At 38.3% G+C, this 22,360-nt stretch overlaps 1 protein-coding gene across 5 annotated transcripts in view; it reads right to left on the bottom strand.

Moving 5' to 3' along the window:
• Nucleotides 1-22,360, bottom strand: part of LOC129658172 (zinc finger protein 33B-like) — a 100,271-nt gene that overhangs the window by 40,757 nt on the left and 37,154 nt on the right. For all 5 annotated transcript variants that reach the window (XM_055589315.1, XM_055589306.1, XM_055589296.1 and 2 more), the window contains exon 2: nt 9,499-9,635. In XM_055589315.1, coding sequence (XP_055445290.1) covers nt 9,499-9,513 — 15 coding nt within the window. In that variant the 5' untranslated portion in view covers nt 9,514-9,635. The remainder of the gene's footprint in view (nt 1-9,498; nt 9,636-22,360) is intronic.

Raw genomic sequence — 22,360 nt, 5'->3', positions numbered from 1 at the left:
TAAATAAATAAAGACAACAGTATTACTAAAAAAAAAAAAAAAAAGATATTATTAGTTCTAGGGAGGTAAGTTAAGAAACCCTGCAGGAAAATCAACATACACAATTATTATAATAACAATATCACAAATGCAAATTGTAGTATCTAGAGTAAAAACTAAAAATATATGAAACTATATAACTTAAAAGCTACTAGATACAAAAAGAAAATGCCTATCAAAAGGAGAATGGGGAAGATGGCAGAGGAGTAAGATGGGGACATCGCCAGCCTCCCCACAAATACATCAAAAACTCATCAAGATATGGAACAACTCCTACAAAGCATCCTCTAGGCAGCAGCAGAAGACCCCAGTCTCCAGGCAGACAGGCTAAGCTCCCTGAAATGAGGTAGGAGAGAGGATGGAGACATAAAAAGGGAAAAGACTGGGACCCCCCCTGGTGGCTCAGTGACTAAGATGTTGTGCTCCCAATGTAGGGGGCCTGGGTTCAATCCCTGGTCCAGGAACTAGATCCCACATGCTGCAATTAAAATATCCCTCGAGCAGCCAAATAAATAATAATAATAATAAATTTTTTTAAAGGGAAAAGATGGAGAACTTCTGGGCAGGAGCTTATGCCCCAAGGGAGGGAGGGAGCCCTGAAATAGCAGGAGTCCCCAATGCACAGGGAAACTTCCTTCATAGGCAGGCCCAAGGGGGAGCTTCGAAGTCTTGGATAACTAGGCAAAGCAGGGACTTAAAAGGCAGTAAACAGAGAAAACTCCTCTTCTCAGCCTGTTAACAGCTCATTGACTGTGGCCCCAAACAGAAGGCAAGCTTGGGGAACCGAGGGTGGTGCGGCATACAAGCCCAGCCAGCGCACAGCCCTTGCAGCACAGAGGGCTGGCCCAGGTAGCTGAGTATGACACCGCAGACACACCCAGACAGTGCGCACAACCCTTGAAGCACAGAGGGCGGGCCCAGGTGGCCTAGTGTGACACGGCAGACAAACACAGCCAGCACAGAGTGGGACCAGGGCGCCAGCACAGAGTGGGACCAGGGCACCAATAGACAGGAGGAATACAAATGGGCAGTGCACACAACCCTCCTGGCACAGCTGAAAGAACACATAACACTTGTGACAAAGAGGGCAAGGGGGTGAGATGAAACAAGTGCACATAAACCCCACAACACAGAGTGCATGCATGGGAGCTAAGATAAGTGCACACAAGGAAGCAAAGGGCAGGCCTGGGGAGCCAAAACAAGTGCACACAAGCCCCATGACACAGAGGGTAAGCTCAGGGGCCAGAGGGAAGCCTACACAAGTCACTGTGATGTAGAAGGCACAAGAAAACATCCACACAAGCACCTACCTAACAAGCTTCAACCAGCAACACAGGGCAGGACAGGGGAACAGAAGCACCATTTCATGATCCAGGGGACAAGTAGGGGGCTGGTGACACTGCATATATGCTGAGAAGGTCACTTTGAAGCATCTGCAGAAATACACGTACCTAACCCCATGAAAGCTAGAACGACTGCCCAAACGCATACTGAATGCACAGACACTCCAAAACCTACTACTGGACACTGCACTGCCTTTCAGAGAGGCGAGATCCAGCTCCATCAACTGTAACAATAGCACAAGCTCCCCCAACCAGGAAAACATCACAGGACACTAACCGAACCCCATCCACAAGGGCAGACTCCACAACCAAGAACTACGACCTTGAGAACCTTTTTTAAATTTTTAATTTTTTTCTTTTCCTCTTATAAATCACACTGTTTATTCTCCCAACATATCTCCACCATCACACTATCTCCACCATCACACTAGCCTTTAGCAGTGCTGTGGAGTTTTCCTTTCTTGGAACACATGTATACCTGTGGCGGATTCATTTTGATATTTGGCAAAACTAATACAATTATGTAAAGTTTAAAAATAAAATAAAATTAAATTAAAAAAAAATTCATTTTAAGATTATTTCTTTTTATAAACCACAGTGTTTATTCTCCATCATATTTCTACCTTCACATTAGCCTTTTGCGGTGCTGTGGAGTTTTTCTCTTTGTTTTCCTTGTTAAAGAAAAAATTTCATTTAAAGATTTTTTCTTATAAATCACATGGTTTATTCCCCCTACATATTTCTACCTCCAAAAGATAAATGTTGGTTGTGTGGTTTGGAGTTTTCCTCTTTGTGTTTGTAAAAAAAGAAAAGAAAGAAAAACATTCATTTTAAGATTTTTTTTTCCATTTTCTCCTCTTTCACTTTTTTTCTCTTTTCTTGATGAATTTTTTTAATTTTATTTTTTATATATTCCACTGCTTTTCCTATAGTTCTTTACCAGCTGTAACTATTCCTGAATATATATAAATCTTTTCCACATATGTCTATTCATCTTTCTTTTCTTTTTCAACCATCTCCACCCCTTTCTTTTCTCTTTTCCCTCCCTTCTTTTTTTTTCTATTTTTCTTTTTTTTTCTTTTTTCTTTTTTTTTAAATTTTATTTTTAAACTTTACATAATTGTATTAGTTTTGCCAAATATTAAAATGAATTCTCCCCCTTTATTCCTTCACTCTCTCTTCTTTCACCAAGTAAGTTACATTGTTGAGCTCGCTATGCTATATTCCCCAGGGAGCCCTCTGCTCATGCTCAGATTTCCAGATTGAGCATTAGCTAATTCTGCTTTCAATTGCTTGATATCACCTCTGGGTTCTCTTGCTCACCAAGTCAATCTCCTGTACTCTTCTTTAGAATACTTTGGTTATAACTGTATGTGTGTATGTATATGTCCCAGTATTTCTGTAATTATCTGCTTGATTTCCTCCTACTAGAACACAGGCACAAGTCATCCCTAACAAGAAATCAACACAAACCACCCAACCAACATTTCCCTCTGAGGGTAAAAATCAGAAGAAAGAAGTAATACAATCCTAAAGCCTGGGAAAAGGAGACCTCAAGTGGAGCAACTTAGAAGAAAAAAAAAGATGAAAAGATAGAGAAATACAGCACAAATGAAAGAGCAAGGTAGAAACTCACAAGACCAAATAAACAAAGAGTAAATAAGTAATCTCCCTGAAAGAGAATTCAGAATAATGATAGTGAAGATGCTCCAAGGACCTGAAAACACAAACTCATGTTTGTTGATGTATGACAGAAAACCACAAAATTCTGTAAAGCAATTATCCTTTAATTAAAAAAGAAAAAAAAAAGACAAAAAAAAATGAAAGCAGATACATTAGTTTGCCAACAAAGGTCTGTCTAGTCAAAGCTATGGTTTTTCTAATAGTCATGTATGGATGTGACAGGTGGACCATAAAGAAGGCTGAGCACCAAAGAATTGATGCTTTTGAACTGAGGTATTGGAGAAGACTCTTGAGAGTCCCTTGGACTGCAAGGAGATCCAACCAGTCCATCCTAAAGTCTTGACTAATTCATTGGAAGGACTGATGCTGAAGCTGAAGCTCCAATACTTTGGCCACCTGATGCAAAGAACTGACTCACTGGAAAAGACCCTGATGCTGGGAAAGACTGAAGGCAGGAGGAGAAAGGGATGACAGATGATGCTGTGACTAAGACTTCCAATAATATGTTGAATAAAAGTGGTAAGAAGAGAAAAAAAAAAAAAGAGAGAGAGAATGGATAAGTAAATTGTAGTCTTTTCATGTAGTGGAATACTATGCAGCAATACAAGAAATAAACTACTGGTACATGCAGCAACATGAATGAATCAAACATATAATGAAAAAAGCCTCATGTAAAAATGTACACACAAATCCTATACATCTAAGTTTCAATAACAGGCAAAATTAATAAATAATGATAGACAAGCGCCACAAAGGGGAAGGAAAGTTGTTCTTAAAGACTGGAAAAGTTATGAAGGAACCTTAAGGGGTGGCAGAAATATTAAATATGTTGACTTAGTTGGTAATTACTAGGATTTATATATGTGTCTTAAAAAAAGGCTGTATACACTTATATTGAATGCATCTTACACACTTTATTGTATCATGATATAGCACAAAACAAAATTAAAAAATCAGAATTCAAAAAAGGGGAAAGTGGAATATATGAAATAGTAAATGAATTTATAAAATCAGCAATAAATATCTGCCAGTAAGTTGACAGCCAGTAGCTACAGGGGTTTGCAACATGATAATTTATATCTTCTGAAAGGAAAGGTTTGAAAATGTGACATTTTCTTAAGTTGCTAATAGAGAATATGTGGATAAAAATCTTTGTATCTGTTGATGTAGCTATGTATCATGAGTACCAAGGCTGAGACTGCTTAAATATCTGAAGAGGGAGAGTACACTGATTGAGAAGTAAAGTAAGTTGGTAAGGTGGAGAAGTAAGGTAAGGTAGAGAAACACAGTATCACTTAGGGATCCTATGTTAAAATAGAATATTGCATTGTAAGCTGATTCAGTGTCAGAAAAACAAAGCAAAATAAAATAAATCAATAAATATGTGTGAACAACCAACAAGAAAGCACAGCAAGTAAATACATTGTGGGACAGAGGGCCTAAAACCAAACAACAATAAATGAAAATAGATTAAATCACCCAACATAAAAACAGGACTCTTAAACTTAAAAGGTCCACTTCTTAATTTTTGACTAGAAAAAACAATCCTAAGGAAAACAAAACAGGATTTTGTTTATATCTCTATCATAGTTAAAGTGTTAGTCACTCAGCTGTGCCTGACTCTTTGTGACTTCATGGAATGTAGCTCACCAGGTCCCTATGTCCATAGAATTCTCCAGGCAAGAATACTGGAGTTGGTTGCCATGCCCTTCTCCAGGAGGTCTTCTCACCTCAGGGATCGAACCCAGGTCTCCTGCACTGCAGGCAGATTCATTACCATTTGAGCTACTGGGAAGCCCCCCTTGATAGGGATACAAGTGTCTATCATAAGACTTGTAATAATATAAAAACTAAACGTCCTACATAATTCTAAGAATTTCTATTTATAAAAACTATATATATATCTCTTTCTAGGACACATAATAAATATTCATAAATGGTTACTGAATGGATGAATTAAGAACCAATTCCGTTACATTAAGTGAATACTAATTACAGTGAAGGGGAGACTCATGTGTGATAAAAAACAGTTGCAGAAAAGTGGAAAAGAGAGCCTAAACATAAACTCACACCACACTTAACACAGTTAATTGAAGGCAATGGCACCCCACTCCAGTACTCTTGCTTGGAAAATCCCATGGACAGAGGAGCCTGGTAGGCTGTAGTCCATGGGGTCGCTGGGAGTCAGACATGATGGAGCGACTTCACTTTCACCTTTCACTTCCATGCATTGGAGAAGGAAATGGCAACCCACTCTGGTGTTCTTGCCTGGAGAATCCCAGGGATGGTGGAGCCTGGCAGGCTGCCGTCTATGGGGTCGCACAGAGTCAGACACGACTGAAGTGACTTAGCAGCTTAGCAGCAGCAATAACACACAATGTGAAAAGGATAATCTCTTTAGTAACTGGTGTTGAGGAAACTGGGTATCTACCTGCAAAAGAATAAAACTGGACCCTGATCTTACATCACTCAGAACAATTAACTTGAAATAGATCAAAGACTTAAACATAAGACCCTGGAAGAAAACACAGGGAAGGAGCTCCTTGACATTATTCCTGGCAATCATTCTTGGGTAAGATACCAAAAGCACAGGCAAAAAAAGCTAAAATAAACAAACAGGGCTACATCAAATGTAAGAGCTTCTGGGGACTTCCCTGGTGGTCCAGTGGTTAAGACTCTAAGCTACCACTGTAGGAGACGCAGGTTCAGTCCCCTGGTCTGGGAACTAGGATCCCACAATGCCACATAGTGTGGCCAAAGCAAACAAAAGCGTTAGAGCTTCTGCACAGCCAAGGAAACAATCAAAAAATTTGAAAAGGCAACCTATAGCAAAATATTCCTGACATGTTTCTGATAATATACAAAATACATAAAGAACTCATATAACTCAAAAGCAAGAAAGCAAATAATCCATTTAAAAATGGTCAAAGGATGTCAATGTCAAAATCACTAACCAAATGTAAACAAAATCACAATGAGATATTATCTCACACCTGTTAAAACAGCTATTATTAAAAAGACAGGAGATAACAAATGTTGTCAAGGATTCAGAGAAAAGGGAAGCCTTGTGCACTGTTGGTGGGAATGTAAACTGTTGGTGGTGTAGCAATTATGGAAACACTATGGAGGCTCCTGAAACAATTTAAAATAGAACTATTTTATGATCCAGCAATTCCACTCTTGGGTATAAACCCCAAAGAAACAAAACCAACATCCTTAAGAGATATCTGTACCCTCATGTTCATTGTAGCATTACCTGCAATAGCCAAAGGATGGAAACATTCAAGGATGAATGAATGTTCAAGAAAAATGAATAACAAAAATGTAATGGTATATACAATGGAATACTATTTGGTTATAAAAAGAAGGAAATCCTGACATTGGGAAAAATGTTAATGGACCTTGAGAGCATTATGCTAAGTGAAATAAGTCAGACAACGAAAGGTATACTATTGGTATCACTTATACGTGGAATCTAAAACCACCACCACCACCTCCAATAAAAGCCAAATTCACAGAAAGAAAATGAAATGGGGGTTGCCAAGGGCTAAGAGAAAGGGGAAACAGAATGATATAAATCAAAAGGTATAAATGTTCAGTCATTATAAGAATAATTTTGCTCAGCCATAAAAAGGAATGAAATTGGATCATTTGTAGAAATGTGGATGGACCTAGAGTCTATCATACAGAGTGAAGTAAGTCAGAAAGAGAAAAATAAACATCACATATTAACACATATGTATGGAATCTAGAAAAATGGTACAGATGAACCTATTTCCAGTGCAAAAACAGAGAAGCAGATGTAGGAAACGGACACATGGACATGGGAGGAAGGGGAGGGTGGGATGAACTGGGAGATTAGGATTGACATATACATACACTACCATGTGTATAACAGATAGCTAGTGGGAATATCTGCTATAAAGCACAGGAAGCTCAGCTCAGTGCTCTTGATGACCTAGATGGATAGGATGGGGGTGGGGTGGGAAGGAGGTTTAAGAAGGAGGGGATATATGTATACATAAAACTGGTTCACTTCATGGTAAATGAACTGTAATGCAATTATACTCCAATAAAAAAGATAAAAAAGAATAATTTAGGAGGATTTAATGTACCGTATGTTGACTATTAACTGTACAGTATTATACAGCTGAAACTTGCTGAGAGCAGACCTTAAGAATTCTCCAATATCAAAAAAACAAACCCAATCAAAAAATGGGCAGAAGATCTAAACAGACATTTCTCTAAAGAAGACAGATGGCCAAGAGGCACATGAAAAGATGCTCAACATCACTAATTAATAGAGAAATGCAAATCAAAACTACAATTAAGTATCATCTCACACCGGTCGGTCAGAATGGCCATCATCAAAAAACCTACAAACAATAAATGCTGGGAAAGGGGGTGGAGAAAAGGGAACCCTCTTGCATTGTTGGTGGGAATGTAAATAAAACCCACATGCCTCTCAATGGATACTTTGTGAACATGACAAAATCTACCCAGTCTAAGCCAGCTGCTTTCATAATGAAGACATGTGGTAGGTATTCCCACTCAGATCTGTTTTGCTAGTGCTTGGTCAGGAAATATTATCCTTTTATTGTTCTCTTTATTTTTTACAGATGGATAACATAAAATTAGGTCCTTTAATCACATTATATATATATATATATTTTTTTTTTTTAATTCAAGATGGCTTAAGGTACTATTAAAAAAAAACAAAACATGTTTGGCATTTTTAGACAAAATAAAAAATTTCATTAGGCCCCTGGGGTAAGGAAAACAAGAATAAAAAAACAGAAAGCACAAAAGGATTGTATCACAATATAAAAGTTTCAGAAAATACACTATTAAATGAAAAGACAAAAAGCATACTGAGAAAAGATAATTAGTAACAGTTATAACAAAAGGTTACCATTTAAAATACATAGGGAATGCATACAAAACTCAGTGCAAAACCTGAAAAGCCATACGTTTATGAAAGCTGCACAACCACAATCAGAAAATTAAAGTTAAGTTTTTCATCTATTATGGAGGAAGTAATTTTTATATCTGGAGATATGGAAGGGAAAATAGTCTTGATTTTCATATCCTATAACTCAAACCTATTAATCACAGAACTCTAGAGCAGTGATTCTTAAACTTAGAAAGTATCTGCATCACATGAATACCCTGTTAAAACAGACTGCTGAGCCTACCCCTCCATTTCTCTGCCAGCAGGTTTGAGATAGGGCATGAGCATCTGCAATTTCACACAAGTTTCTGGGTGATGCTGCTGCTTCCAGCCAAAGAACCTCACTTTGAGAAGCACTGCTCTAGAGTCTGAGACACACCTGAAATTTGTGCAGAGTGACAAGAATATTCACAGTAGCACTGTTTATATTACTAAAAAATAGAAATTACCTAAATGTCTACCAATAGAATACTGAGAATGGAAAAATATGGCATTAAAAGGAATAAAACTACATATCAATAGATTTTAAATTATTAGTGAACCAGGAGAAAACTGTATCACAGATACATTAAAATAGTTTATGTATTTTTAAAAAGCACCCCAAACAATATATAGTATTGTTCAACTATCTACATATTTTTCCAATGTGGGGGTAAAATGAGAAGTCTAGTAGAAGCTGGAACTAAACTCAGAACTAAACTCTGGGGCACAATGAGGAGTACCCCAAGAAAAAGCCATCAGAAGAGTGGTTTCAGAAGTGAAAAAAGGAGACCTTCCAGGAGAGAGCAGTCAGTAATGCAGCAGTTGTTCAAGGAAGACAACTACAGTTAAGTCACTGGTGACTTTTACCTGAATAGATTCTAAAGTGGAAAAGAACAAAGACAGAATGCTATGGGATGAAATCTGACTGAAGAGCTCAGAAACATTTACCAGAGAATTTAACTTTGAACCATATGCTTCAGGACTTCTACACACAGCTTGGCGAAGATAAAACAGCTTTGTAACAAGCATGCAGGCCATTTATTCCTCTAAACATACTCTAAAAATAAGTAAGACTATCATAAAATTCATTATTTGAACCATCTCTTCAACCTTTTTACCCTCAGTAAGGAATGGTTTGAGGCACTCACTTCAGAGCTGTCCCTGGAAATTACTTACCATGTGTCCCGAGCAAAAAGGGTATCTTCCATAAGACTTTGTTGCGTCTTGAAAGGAATCTTTTTGTATCCAAAATACAGTGTATCCCTTTCTGCCATGGTTATCAGAAACATCATAAACCTATTTGCAGGTTAACTTAGAAAGTCTGTTATATAAATGATCAGTGTATATATAAGGCAACTTGGTTCTGTTCTTGATTTGCTATCTTTATATTTTCTATGAAGTTCAATTTTTATCTATTACTGATTTCCTATCTTAATATATGGACTCTTACAAATCTCACAAAGTCCAGTGTTAAACAAAGGAATGAATGAACAAACTCACCTGGGATTTATTCATTTTTGGCTGTTCTTGGAAAAACGTAGACAACTCTGAAGATACACTGGATTAGAAGAAGAGGACTGGAGTCATGAAAGATCTGGCCTGTGTGGCAGCTCCTGAATTCTCCTTTCCTATTAAAGCTAAACACACCACTAGATAAGGAAAAAAATGTCAATGTCCCTTTGACCTTCAAAGACAGGGATATATATTGTTGATGACCACCTACCTAATACAACTCTAATATTACCATGTAGCTCTTGGGTATACATTTTCTCAAAGTTAAGTATTTACCGCCTAGGGATATTTTATAACAGTTTAAGTCTCCCTTGGTGTTCATGAATTTTTTTTAAATTATAAAATTGATTAAAACAAAAATACACACAATGAAGGAATATTAATTACACCAAAACTGTTGTTAAAAAAAAATACTTAGGACTAAAGAAAGAAAAAGAAGAAACTCAGGACTAGGCTGTTTAACTTCCCTACTAACGTTACTAAACCTTTGCTTAGTGACTCCGCAGAAAGCTATAAAAAGCAGTGCTTTAAGCAAAGACCCATGTTTTATCATTGTTGCCATTTCACAGAAGACTCTTATATAAAACACTTGCTTTTAGTTGTATGGAAAAGTATAAACAATACTGCCTTATGAGTCAGATCGTTTAGTCTTCGCCACTAGCTGATCTGAACAAGGCCAGAAAGAAATTCTATCCCAAGAGACAAAAAACAAACAAACAAAAAAAAACAAATAATTCTTGAATATCTTTCCTGAATGCTAAGGCAAGCAGAAGAGAAACAACATACACAAACATGAAGTAATGGACATGACCGGAGGGCAGTTTAGAATCCAAAAAGGATAAATAGAGAACCAAAGGAACGGAGTCTGTACAAAGCTAAGCTAACTGATCAGCCCCGACCGGTGGCTCTTCTTCCAAGACCACACGCCCCGGAACACTCGTCCCTCCCCAGCAAGCATTCTCTCAGCAGCCCCGCCCCCGCCCCGTGCCACCAGATCGCTGCCTGCATCTTGCTTGTATTTTAAGTCCCTCCTCCTGAGCCCTTAGAAACAGGGCCTCTCACACGCACCACGGCTCCAGCTCAGGGCTGGGGCTAAACTGTCAGGGACTTCGGCCCACTCTTCCCAATGGAGACGCCCCCTTCTCGCCGTCCCAGGGGTCTACAGAGCTCCTCCCCACTACGGGTACTGACCTTTTCCCTCCTACTCCCTAAACTGCACGGAACCCCTACGGTCCTCAACCAGCCATCCCGAGCTCACTCGCCTCTCCGTCTCCGAGGGCCACTGAGACCAGAAGAGTGCAATAGACTCATCAGCCCCGTAACCGCTTCCCACGCACGGCTGGAGAAAAACAGAAGCAAAGGCGGAAATGCATAGAGGGAAAAGGTGGAACTAGGCATGCGCAGATGGCCCGCATGCAGGGCCAGACAGTCTACGCTGACCACTAGAACTTTGTTTCCCTTTAGTCTCCCCGACCAGCGGGTTGGGATTGGCTGAGAGTCCAGCCCACCTGGCAGCGGAAAATTTGGACCTGAGGTAATTTAAGCAGCTAGAGCCGGTCAGGGACTTTCTCCAAAGTTATGGATTACAGCCGAGTTCTCTGTGCAGTCAGAATGCAGATTTACATACAGTCAAGTAAAGGAAAACTGTTCGTCAATTTCACTTTTTTTTTTTTTTTAATACTGGGAAATGGGGACTTAGTTGGTGGTTCAGTGGTTAAGATTACACACTTCCAGCAGGGAGCCTGGTTCAATCCCTGGTCAGGGAGCTGGATCCCACATGCCACTACTGAGTTCACATGACACAACTGAAGATCCAGCTGCCCAAAGGAAGATCGAAGATCCGGCGACCCATCACAGTCAAATGAAATAAATAAATAAATACTAGGAAATATATCCCATTAATACAATAAAAGAGTTATATCATCGGGCAGCGGGGGGGGGGGGGGTTGGCAGACAAGAAGGCAAGTTCATTAAAATCATGAAAGCAATAAATGAAAATTGTAGATAAATTAAGTAGACACAATCCAAAAGAAAATAGTCTTCCTCTATATACAAACATCTTGGAGAAGGGCCTGGCAACCCACTCCAGTATTCTCACCAGGAGAATCCCATGGACAGAAGAACCTGGCGGGCTACAATCCACAAGGTCACAAAGAGTCAGAGGTGACTGAAGAGACATAGCATGCATATACAAATATATTCTTTCATTTGTGACATTAAAATTACTTCAGAAAAAGGGAGATAAATCCTTCCATAGTTTCAATATTTTTGACAAAATTCCAATAAGAATCTCAACTAATTTTTGCATGTACTCCTTTTCTCTTTGATTTTTAAAGTAGTGTGTACATTACAAAAGCATTCTCAACTTCATCTGGAATAAAATTAAATCTAAACAGCCAGATGTTCTTAAAGTGCTGCATTCAATATGTCAGCAAATTTGGAAAACTCAGCAGTGACCACTGGACTGGAAAAGGTCAGTTTTCATTCCAATTCCAAAGAAGGGCAATTCCAAAGAATGTTGAAATTACTGTATAACTGTGATCATTTCACATGCTAGTAAGGTTATGCTCAAAATCCTTCAAGCTAGACTTCGGCAGTATGTGAACTGAGAACTTCCAGATGTATAAGCTGGGTTTAGAAAAGGTAGAAGAACCAGAGATCAAATTGCCAACATTTGTTGAATCAAAGAGAAAGCAAGGGAATTCCAGAAAAACATCTACTTCTGTTTCACTGACTATGCTAAAGTCTTTGACTATGTGGATCACAACAAACTGTGGAAAATTCTTCAAGTGATGGGAATACCAGACCACCTTACCTGTCTCCTGAGAAACCTGTATGCCAGTCAACAGTTAGAACTTGACATGGAATGACAGACTGGTTCAAAATTGGGAAAGGAATACATCAAGGCTATATATTGTCACCCTGATTATTTAACTTCTATGCAGAGTACATCATGTGAAATGCCAAGCAGGATGAATCACAAGCTGGAATCCAGATTGCCAGGAGAAATATCAACAACCTCAGATATGCAGATGATACCACTTTAATGCCAGAAAGTGAAGACGAACTAAAGAGCCTCATGATGAAGGTGAAAGAGGAGAGTGAAAAAGCTGGCTTAAAACTCAATAAAAAAAAAAAAACTAAGATTATGGTGGTTGGTCCCAACACTTCATGGCAAATAGGAGGGGGAATAGTGAAAGCGGTGCCCAGTGCCAGATTTTATTTTCTTGGGCTCCAAAATCACTGCAGACGGTGACTGCAGCCATGAAATTAAAAGACATTTGCTCCTTGGAAGAAGAGCGATGACAAACCTAGACACCATATTAAAAAGCAGAGACATCACTTTGCCGACCACAGTCCATATAGTCAAAGCTATGGTTTTTCCAGTAATCATACACAGATGTGAGAGGTGGACCATAAGGAAGCCTGAGCACCAAAGAATTGATGCTTTTTAACTCTGGTGCTGGAGAAGATTCTTGAGTCCCTTGGACAGCAAGGAGATCAAACCAGTTAATCCTAAAGGAGATCAACCCTAAATATTCATTGGAAGGATTGATGCTGAAGCTCCAATACATTGGCCACATGATGCAAAGAGCCAAATCACTGGAGAAAACCCTGGTATTGGGAAGACTGAAGCAAAAGGAGACGGGAGTGGCAGAGGATGAAGTGGTTACACAGCATCACTGACTCAATGAACACGAATCTGAGCAAATTCTGGAATACAGTGAAGAACAGAGGAATCTGTCATGCTCTAGTCCATGGGTCACAAAGAGTCGGACATGACCTAGCAACTGAACAACAAACAGCCAGAAAGCATTTCAAAAAGGAGAAAATTGTCTAAGAGAGATCTCAATATGTATAATATTGCTCAGTTATTTAAAATAGTTTGGCATCTACTTCATGGTAATACAATAACCATGATTAAGAGTATTTTTTAAATGTAGTATAATAAATGTAGCATTTCAAAACAATGAGGGAAGGAAAGGAATATTCTAAACAGCAAGTCATTCCCAACAAAGATCACATGTGATACAGGTTCATATGGATTCAAGGTCTGAAATGCTTATAAAGTAAACCACTAAGTTAGTAAAGGAAAATAAATAGAGATGAGAAGTTGTGACATCAAGACACAACCTCACATTTAATATGAAACATTTTATAATAAAAAAAAATAGCAAACAACTCAGCTCTAGTTTTTAAAATACGTTAAAAGCAAATAACCAGGAAATTATATTTTTACTATTTGAAAGCAAAGAAGAATAAGATCTTTAAAGCAATAAAAGGACAAAACTTAAAATGGGCTATAGAGCTGAGCAGTAGTGTAATAAAAAGAAAAAATTCAAATAAACACGTTTGAAAAAGTTGATTAGGAGAATGGAAAGAAATGGAAATGTTTAAGTAAAAACATGCAAGATATAATTTACTGAGATTTAAATTTTTACTCTCTCCCTCTCTCTCTATATATATACACACACACAAAAGTTCACTTCATTTTGTCCACTTTTATGAGTTTTGACAAGTGCATAGATTTGTGTAACCATCACTGCACTCAAAATACAGAACTGCTGCCCCTCAAATTACTTCATACTACCCTTTTGAAATAAAAACCTCTCACTACTCTAAACTTCTGGCAGCCACTACATATTCTTCATGCTTATATGTTTGTTTTTTTTCTAAAAAGTATTTTTCAAACACATATAACAAATATTATACTTAATGGTGAAATATGGAAAGTGTTCAACTGAAAAGTCAGACAAAGATAAGGATGCATACTATCCGCAACTTTATTTGGCATTTTTCCGAAGTTCTTAGAGTAAAATAGCAAATCATGTACACAGAATATTCAAATGAAAGTATCCAAAATAAAAGTTTTAAAAATTTGATACAAGTTCAATATAACTAATTTCAGAAAATTAAATTATTTTAAAGGTACTGATAGGGACAGAATAAAGAAACAAAGTAGGTGATTAAATAGTTAACACCAATAGGGGATTGTAAGTAGAAAAAAAAAATACAGTAGACCTCTGTAAGTTAATGATCACTTAGAAAGCAGCTTGGCTTAACCACAAAACCAAGCAGGCTTGTGAGCCTGCTAATAACCATGCAGCACAGCATGAGACATGCCCCCACACAATACAACAACGGTGCTGGGAGACCCACATCCTGCCCAGTGCGCTAAGTTAACGACCCCCAGGACATTCTTTCTGCACACACACAAAACAATAATTTATGGAAAGGTGACACTTCAAAGTAAAGATCCTTATTGTACTGAGACCTGAAATAATTTTTCCATAGTGCCATGACCTGAAGAACTATGGACAGAAGTTCATAACACTGTACAGGAGGTGGTGATCAAAACCATCCCCAAAAGAAGAAATGCAAAAAGGCAAAATGGTTGTCAGAGGAGGCCTTAAAAATAGCTGAGGAAAAAATAGAAGCTAAAGGCAAAGGAGAAAAGGCAATATATACCCATCTGAATGCAGAGTTCCAAAGAGTAGCAAGGAAATATAAGAAAGCCTTCCTAAGTGAACAATGCAAAGAAATAATCAACAGAATGCGAAAGACTAGAGATCTCATCAAGTTAATTAGAGATACAAAGGAAACATTCCATGCAAAGATGGGCTCAATAAAGCACAGAAACGGTATGAACCTAATAGAAGCAGAAGATATTAAGAAGTGGCAAGAATACACAGAACTATAGTTCTGTGTATTCTTGCCACTTCTTAATATCTTCTGCTTCTATTAGGTTCATACCGTTTCTGTGCTTTATATATACCAGATTTATATACCAGGTATATACCAGGTTATATATATATATATATATATGCACCAGATATATATATATATATACCAGATATATACCAGGTTATACCAGATAACCACCATGGTGTGGTCACTCACCTAGAGCCAGATATCCTGGAATGTGAAGTCAAGTGGGCCTTAAGAAGCATCACTACAAACAATGCTAGTGGAGGTGATGGAATTCCAGTTGAGCTATTTCAAATTCTACAAGATGATGCTGTTAAAGTCCTGCACTCAATATGCCAGCAAATTTGGAAAACTCAGCAACGGCCACAGGACTGGAAAAGGTCAGTTTTCATTCCAATCCCAAAGAAAGGCAACACCAAAGACTGTTCAAACTACTGCTCAACTGCACTCATCTCACATGCTAGCAAAGTAATGCTCAAAACTCTCCAAGCCAGGCTTCAAAAGTACATGAACTAAGAACTTCCAGATGTTCAAGCTGGATTTAGAAAAGGCAGAGGAACCAGAGATCAAATTGCCAATGTCCACTGGATCATAGAAAAAGCAAGAGAATTCCAGAAAAACATCTACTTCTGCTTCATTGACTATGCTAAAGCCTTTAATTGTGTGACAACAAACTTGAAAATTCTTAAAGAGATGGGAATACCAGACGAGACCACCTTACTGGCCTCCTGAGAAATCTGTACACAGGTCAAGAAGCAACAGTTAGAACTGGACATGGAACAATGGACTGGTTCCAAACAGGTCAAGGTTGTCTATTCTCACCTTATTTATTGAACTTATATGCAGAGTACATCATGTGAAGTGCCAGACTGGATAAAGCACAAGCTGGAATCAAGACTGCCGGGAGAAATATCAATAAACTCAGATATGCAGATGACACCACCTTTATGGCAGAAAGTGAAGAGGAACTGAAGAACCTCTTGATGAAGGTGAGAGAGGAGACTGTAAAAGCTCGCTTAAAATTCAACATTCAAAACCTAAGATCATGGTATCCAGTCCCATCACTTCATGGCAAATAAGTGGGAAAACAATGGAAACAGTGACAGACTTTATTTTCTTGGGCTCCAAAATTACTGTGGACAGTGACTGCAGCCATGAAATTAAAAGATGCTTGCTCTTTGGAAGAAAAGCTATGACAAACCTAGACAGCATATTAAAAAGCAGAGACATTACTTTGCCAACAAAGATCTGTCTAGTCAAAGCTATGGTTTTTCCAGCAGTCATGTATGGATATGAGAGTTGGACCATAAAGAAAGTTGAGCACCAAAAAATTGATGCTTTTGAACTGTGGTGATGGAGAAGACACTTGAGAGTCCCTTGGACTGCAAAAAGAGCAAACTAGTCCACCCTAAAGGAAATCAGTTCTGAATATTCATTGGAAGGACTGATGCTGAAGCTGAAGCTCCAATACTTTGGCCATCTGATATGAAGAACTGACTCCTTGGAAAAGACCCTAATGCTGGGAAAGATTGAAGGCAGGAGGAGGAGAAGGGGATGATAGAGGATGAGATGGTTGGATGGCATCACCAACTCAATGGACATGAGTTTGAGCAAGCTCTGGGTGTTGGTGATGGACAGGGAAGCCTCGCGCGCTGCAGTCCATTGGGTCACAAAGAGTTGGACATGACTGAGTGACTAAATTGAACTGATGACGATCCTGGCTTGACAATGTAAGGGCAAAAATACTGCCCTGCTTAATCTGAAGAGCTGATGATGGAAACATGACATCTAATCAAGAATGAGAAAGAAAGTGGTTATTTCCCCATCTCCACTTTTTCTTTGATTATAAAACTGTATCTTAGTAAGTTCTTGGGGTGCAACACCCCCTCGCCCACCTGCTTCTAAGCCTCACAAGTGACTTATTCTAATAAATCACTTATCTCTCAAATGTGCTCTTGCTGAATTCTTTTCTGTGCTGAATCATAAAGGACCAGGCTCTTTAGAGCTCTCTGAAACACCACCTAACAGTTTCATTACAACAAATTATAGCATGAAAATATGAAAATCTTTACAGAAACTACAAAATATAATGAGGGAAAATTTTTTGTTTGTCTGGGAGATCGTGAAGGACAGGGAAGCCTGGCATCCTGTGGTCCATGGGGTCACAAAGAGTTGGACACGAGTGAGCAACTGAACAACAGAATTTCTCAGTGGAAACTCTATAGACCAGGAGAGAATGAAATGTCATATTCCGAAGACTGAAAGAAAAAATATGCCTGTGAAGTTATCATTCACATATGAAGGAAAAATACTTTCCCAGACAAACAAAAGCTGAGGGGTTTCATTACCATTCAACACACCTTGAAGAAATGCTGAAAGAAGTTCTTCAAGCTGAAATGAAAAGACACTAATGAGAAACATGGAAAGTATACAACGCATTGGTGAAAATAAATCTACAATCAGACTTCAAAAACTCTAATTCTATAATAAAATGGTATGTTAAACCACTTACCTAAGGTATAATGGCTAAAAGAAAAGAGTATTAAAACAATTATAGTTATTATGTGCTAATAAATATACAATATACAGAGGTAAAAAGTGATATCAAAAGTATAAAAGAGGGAGTAAAAGTATGAAGCTTTTGTAGTCTATCAAAGTTAAGTTGCTACCAGCTTTAAGTGGACTTTATTACCTATGAGATGTCTCATGTAAACCTCACATTAACCACAATGTAAAAAACCTAGAATAAATTCACAAAAGAAAAGAAGAAATGAGACACAGGATACCACCACAAAAAATCACAAATTTACAAAGGAAGGGAAGAAGAGAGAGAAAGAATATGTGGAGATACAAAATAAGCAGAAAGCAATTAAATTGTACATAAATTGATTTCACCAATCAAAAGGTTGACTGGCTAGATTGATAAGAAAAACAAGGCTCAAGTTATATGCAGTCTACAAAAGACTCATATCAGCTTTAAGGACCTACAGTCTCTAAGTGAAGGAATGGAAAGGCAAATCATATGCAGGCTGACATCAGAAGAAAGCATGGATAGCTATACTTTATCAAAGACAATAGACTGTATGCCAAAAATGGTAACAAGACAAACAATGTCACTATATAATGATAAAGGGGTCTATTCATGATGAAGATACAATTGTAAATATACATTCACCCAATATCAGACACCTAAACATATTCAGTTCAGTTCAGTCACTCAGTCGTGTCCGACTCTTTGCGACCCCATGAATCGCAGCACGTCAGGCCTCCCTGTCCATCACCAACTCCCAGAGTTCACTCAGACTCACATCCATCGAGTCAGTGATGCCATCCAGCCATCTCATCCTCTGTCGTCCCTTTCTCCTCCTGCCCCCATTCCCTCCCAGCATCAGAGTCTTTTCCAATGAGTCAACTCTTCGCATGAGGTGGCCAAAGTACTGGAGTTTCAGCTTTAGCATCATTCCCTCCAAAGAAATCCCAGGGCTGATCTCCTTCAGAATGGACTGGTTGGATCTCCTTGCAGTCCAAGGGACTCTCAAGAGTCTTCTCCAACACCACAGTTCAAAAGCATCAATTCTTCGGCGCTCAGCCTTCTTCACAGTCCAACTCTCACATCCATACATGACCACAGGAAAAACAACAGCCTTGACTAAACAGACCTTTGTTGGCAAAGTAATGTCTCTGCTTTTGAATATGCTATCTAGGTTGGTCATAACTTTCCTTCCAAGGAGTAAGCGTCTTTTAATTTCATGGCTGCAGTCACCATCTGCAGTGATTTTGGAGCCCCCCCCAAAAAAAGTCTGGCACTGTTTCCCCATCTATTTCCCATGAAGTGATGGGACCAGATGCCATGATCTTCATTTTCTGAATGTTGAGCTTTAAGCCAACTTTTTCACTCTCCACTTTCACTTTCATCAAGAGGCTTTTTAGTTCCTCTTCACTTTCTGCCATAAGGGTGGTGTCATCTGCATATCTGAGGTTATTGATATTTCTCCTGGCAATCTTGATTCCAGCTTGTGCTTCTTCCAGCCCAGTGTTTCTCATGATGTACTCTGCATATAAGTTAAATAAGCAGGGTGACAATATACAGCCTTGACGTACTCCTTTTCCTATTTGGAACCAGTCTGTTGTTCCATGTCCAGTTCTAACTGTTGCTTCCTGACCTGCATATAGATTCCTCAAGAGACAGGTCAGGGGGTCTGGTTCCCATCTCTTTCAGAATTTTCCACAGTTTATTGTGATCCACACAGTCAAAGGCTTTAGCATAGTCAATAAAGCAGAAATAGATGTTTTTCTGGAACTCTCTTGCTTTTTCCATGATCCAGCGGATGTTGGCAATTTGATCTCTGGTTCCTCTGCCTTTTCTAAAACCAGCTTAAACATTAGGAAGTTCACGGTTCACGTATTGCTGAAGCCTGGCTTGGAGAATTTTGAGGATTATTTTACTAGCATGTGAGATGAGTGCAATTGTGTGGTAGTTTGAGCATTCTTTGGCATTGTCTTTCTTTGGGATTGGAATGAAAACTGACCTTTTCTAGTCCTGTGGCCACTGCTGAGTTTTCCAAATTTGCTGGCATATTGAGTGCAGCACTTTCACAGCATCATCTTTCAGGATTTGAAATAGCTCAACTGGAATTCCATCACCTCCACTAGCTTTGTTCATAGTGATGCTTTCTAAGGCCCACTTGACTTCACATTGCAGGATGTCTGGCTCTAGATGAGTGATCACACCATTGTGATTATCTGGGTTGTGAAGATCTTTCTAAACATATTAAGCAAATACTAATAGATCTAAGAAAGCTGAGTGCCAAAGAATTGATGTTTTTGAACTGTGGTGTTGGAGAAGACTCTTGAGAGTCCCTTGGACTGCAAGGAGATCCAACCAGTCCGTCCTAAAGGAGATCAGTCCTGGGTGTTCATTGGAAGGACTGATGCTGAGGCTGAAACTCCAATACTTTGGCCACCTCATGTGAAGAGTTGATTCACTGGAAAAGACCCTGATGCTGGGAGGGATTGGGGGCAGGAGAAGAAGGGGACGACAGAGGATGAAATGGCTGGATGGCATCACCGACTCGATGCACATGAGTTTGGATGAACTCCGGGAGTTGGTGATGGACAGGGAGCCTGGCGTGCTACGATTCATGGAGTCGAAAAGAGTCGGACACGACTGAGTGACTGAACTGAACAGAACTGAATAGATCTAAAGAGAAAAATATATAACAATGCAATAATAGTAGGGGGCTTCTAATATAGTCTATTGCTGAAAATAGCCTGTTTTCAACAAGGGTAGATCATCTAGACAGAAAATAAAGAAAACTTGGACTTGAACCGTACATTAGGCCAAATGGACTTAACATATTTATAGAACATTCCATTCAACAGGAAGGAAATTAAAAAATATATTGAAACAAATGGAAACACAACAAACAAAACCTCTGAGATACCATAATAGTAGTTTTGAGAGGGAATTTTACAGCCATAAATGCATAAAGGAAATGGGACAATGCTGGTCAGAATGTGGAAGCTTCCAGTTATAAGATGACTAACTGCTGGGGATCTGATATACAGCATGATGACTTATAGCTAACAATGCTATATTGTACACTCACAATTTGCTATGATAATCTTCTTAAATGTTCTCACCATAGCAACAAAAATGGTAATTATAGGAGGTGAAGGCTATGTTATTATGGTAAGCATTTCAAAATATATATGTGTATCAAATCATCATATTGCCTTTAACTTGTAATCAACAAACTGTATCTCAATAAAGCTTGGAAATAATTAAAAAAAATAAATGTAAAAAAAAAAAAAGAATTTAAAAAGCACTCAAGCAAACCACCTAACTTTACATATTGAAGAACTAAAAGGAAGAGGAAGAAACTAAGCCCAAAGTTAGCAGAAGAAAGGAAATAACAAAAATTAGAGCTGACACAAATGAGACTGCAAAAAACAATAGAAGGAAATATACAAATCTTATATTTCAAAAGTCTAGGTTTTTACCAAAAGAAAAACCAGAAAATTGACTAATCTTTAGTTAGACTCATTAAGGAAAAGAGAGAGGACTCATATAAATGAAGTAAAAAATGAAATAATTGACACTACAGGAATACATAGACTCATAAGAGACTACTATGAACAATTATATGTGAATTTATTGGAAAACCTAGAAGAAATGGATAAAGTCCTAGACCCCTAAAACATACCAAGACTGAATCATGAAGAAATAGAAAATCTGAAAAGATCAATAACAAGTAAAGTGAATCAGAATCAAAACCCTCTCAACACAGATAACCCCAGGACCAAATGGTTTCATAGATGAATTCTACCAAACATTTAAAGAAGAGTTAAAGCCAATTCTTCTCAAACTCTTTCCCAAAATTGAAGGGGACAGAACACTTCCAAACTCATCCTATGAGGCTAGTGTTATTAAATACCATGATACCCTGATACCAAAGCTAGATATGGACACCAGAAAAAAGAAAAGGATAGAATAAAATCCTTGATGAATATAGATGCAAAAACTCCCAACAGAACATTAGCAAACCAAATCACAACACAAAAAGATTATACACCATGACCAAATGGTACTCACCCCTGAGATGCAAGAATGGTTCAACAAACCTAAATCAATCAAAGTGAGATACCATATTAATAGAATGAAAGATAAATATCACAAGATCATCTCAATAGATGCAGAAAAAAACATTTCATAAAATATAGTATCTTTTCATGATTAAAAAAAATGTGAATAAAGATATCAGGAATTACCATAATCCTGAAGGTTTATGTGGTGTTGGAGAAGAGAAACAGAGGGTGTGAAAAGATCAGAAATGTCAACTCTGTGCTTTGGAAATTTTATCAGAGGATACACCACCACAACTAGCCAAGAAGGGTGTGTTGAACTATCAGATTTGACTAAAACCTGGAGAAATACATCCCTGAGGCCCATTCTAACCCACAAACTCTGCAATGTCAAGGGGTCTACCCAGGTCTGCCTAGAACTCCCTTCCATAGAGCAGTGTTTTTTAGAAGTGAAGAGATAAAGAATATATCACTGTGAAAAGTTTTTGTTTTTATTTTTTTCTAAGATCCCCTTATCTGCCTAAATTCATCCATCATAAACGCTTCCTTCTGGGAG

This window comes from Bubalus kerabau, chromosome 1 (genome assembly GCF_029407905.1).
Source record: "Bubalus kerabau isolate K-KA32 ecotype Philippines breed swamp buffalo chromosome 1, PCC_UOA_SB_1v2, whole genome shotgun sequence".
Lineage (NCBI taxonomy): Eukaryota > Metazoa > Chordata > Mammalia > Artiodactyla > Bovidae > Bubalus > Bubalus kerabau.
Note: the sequence above shows the minus strand (reverse complement) of the source record. Positions and strands in the feature narration are given on the sequence as shown.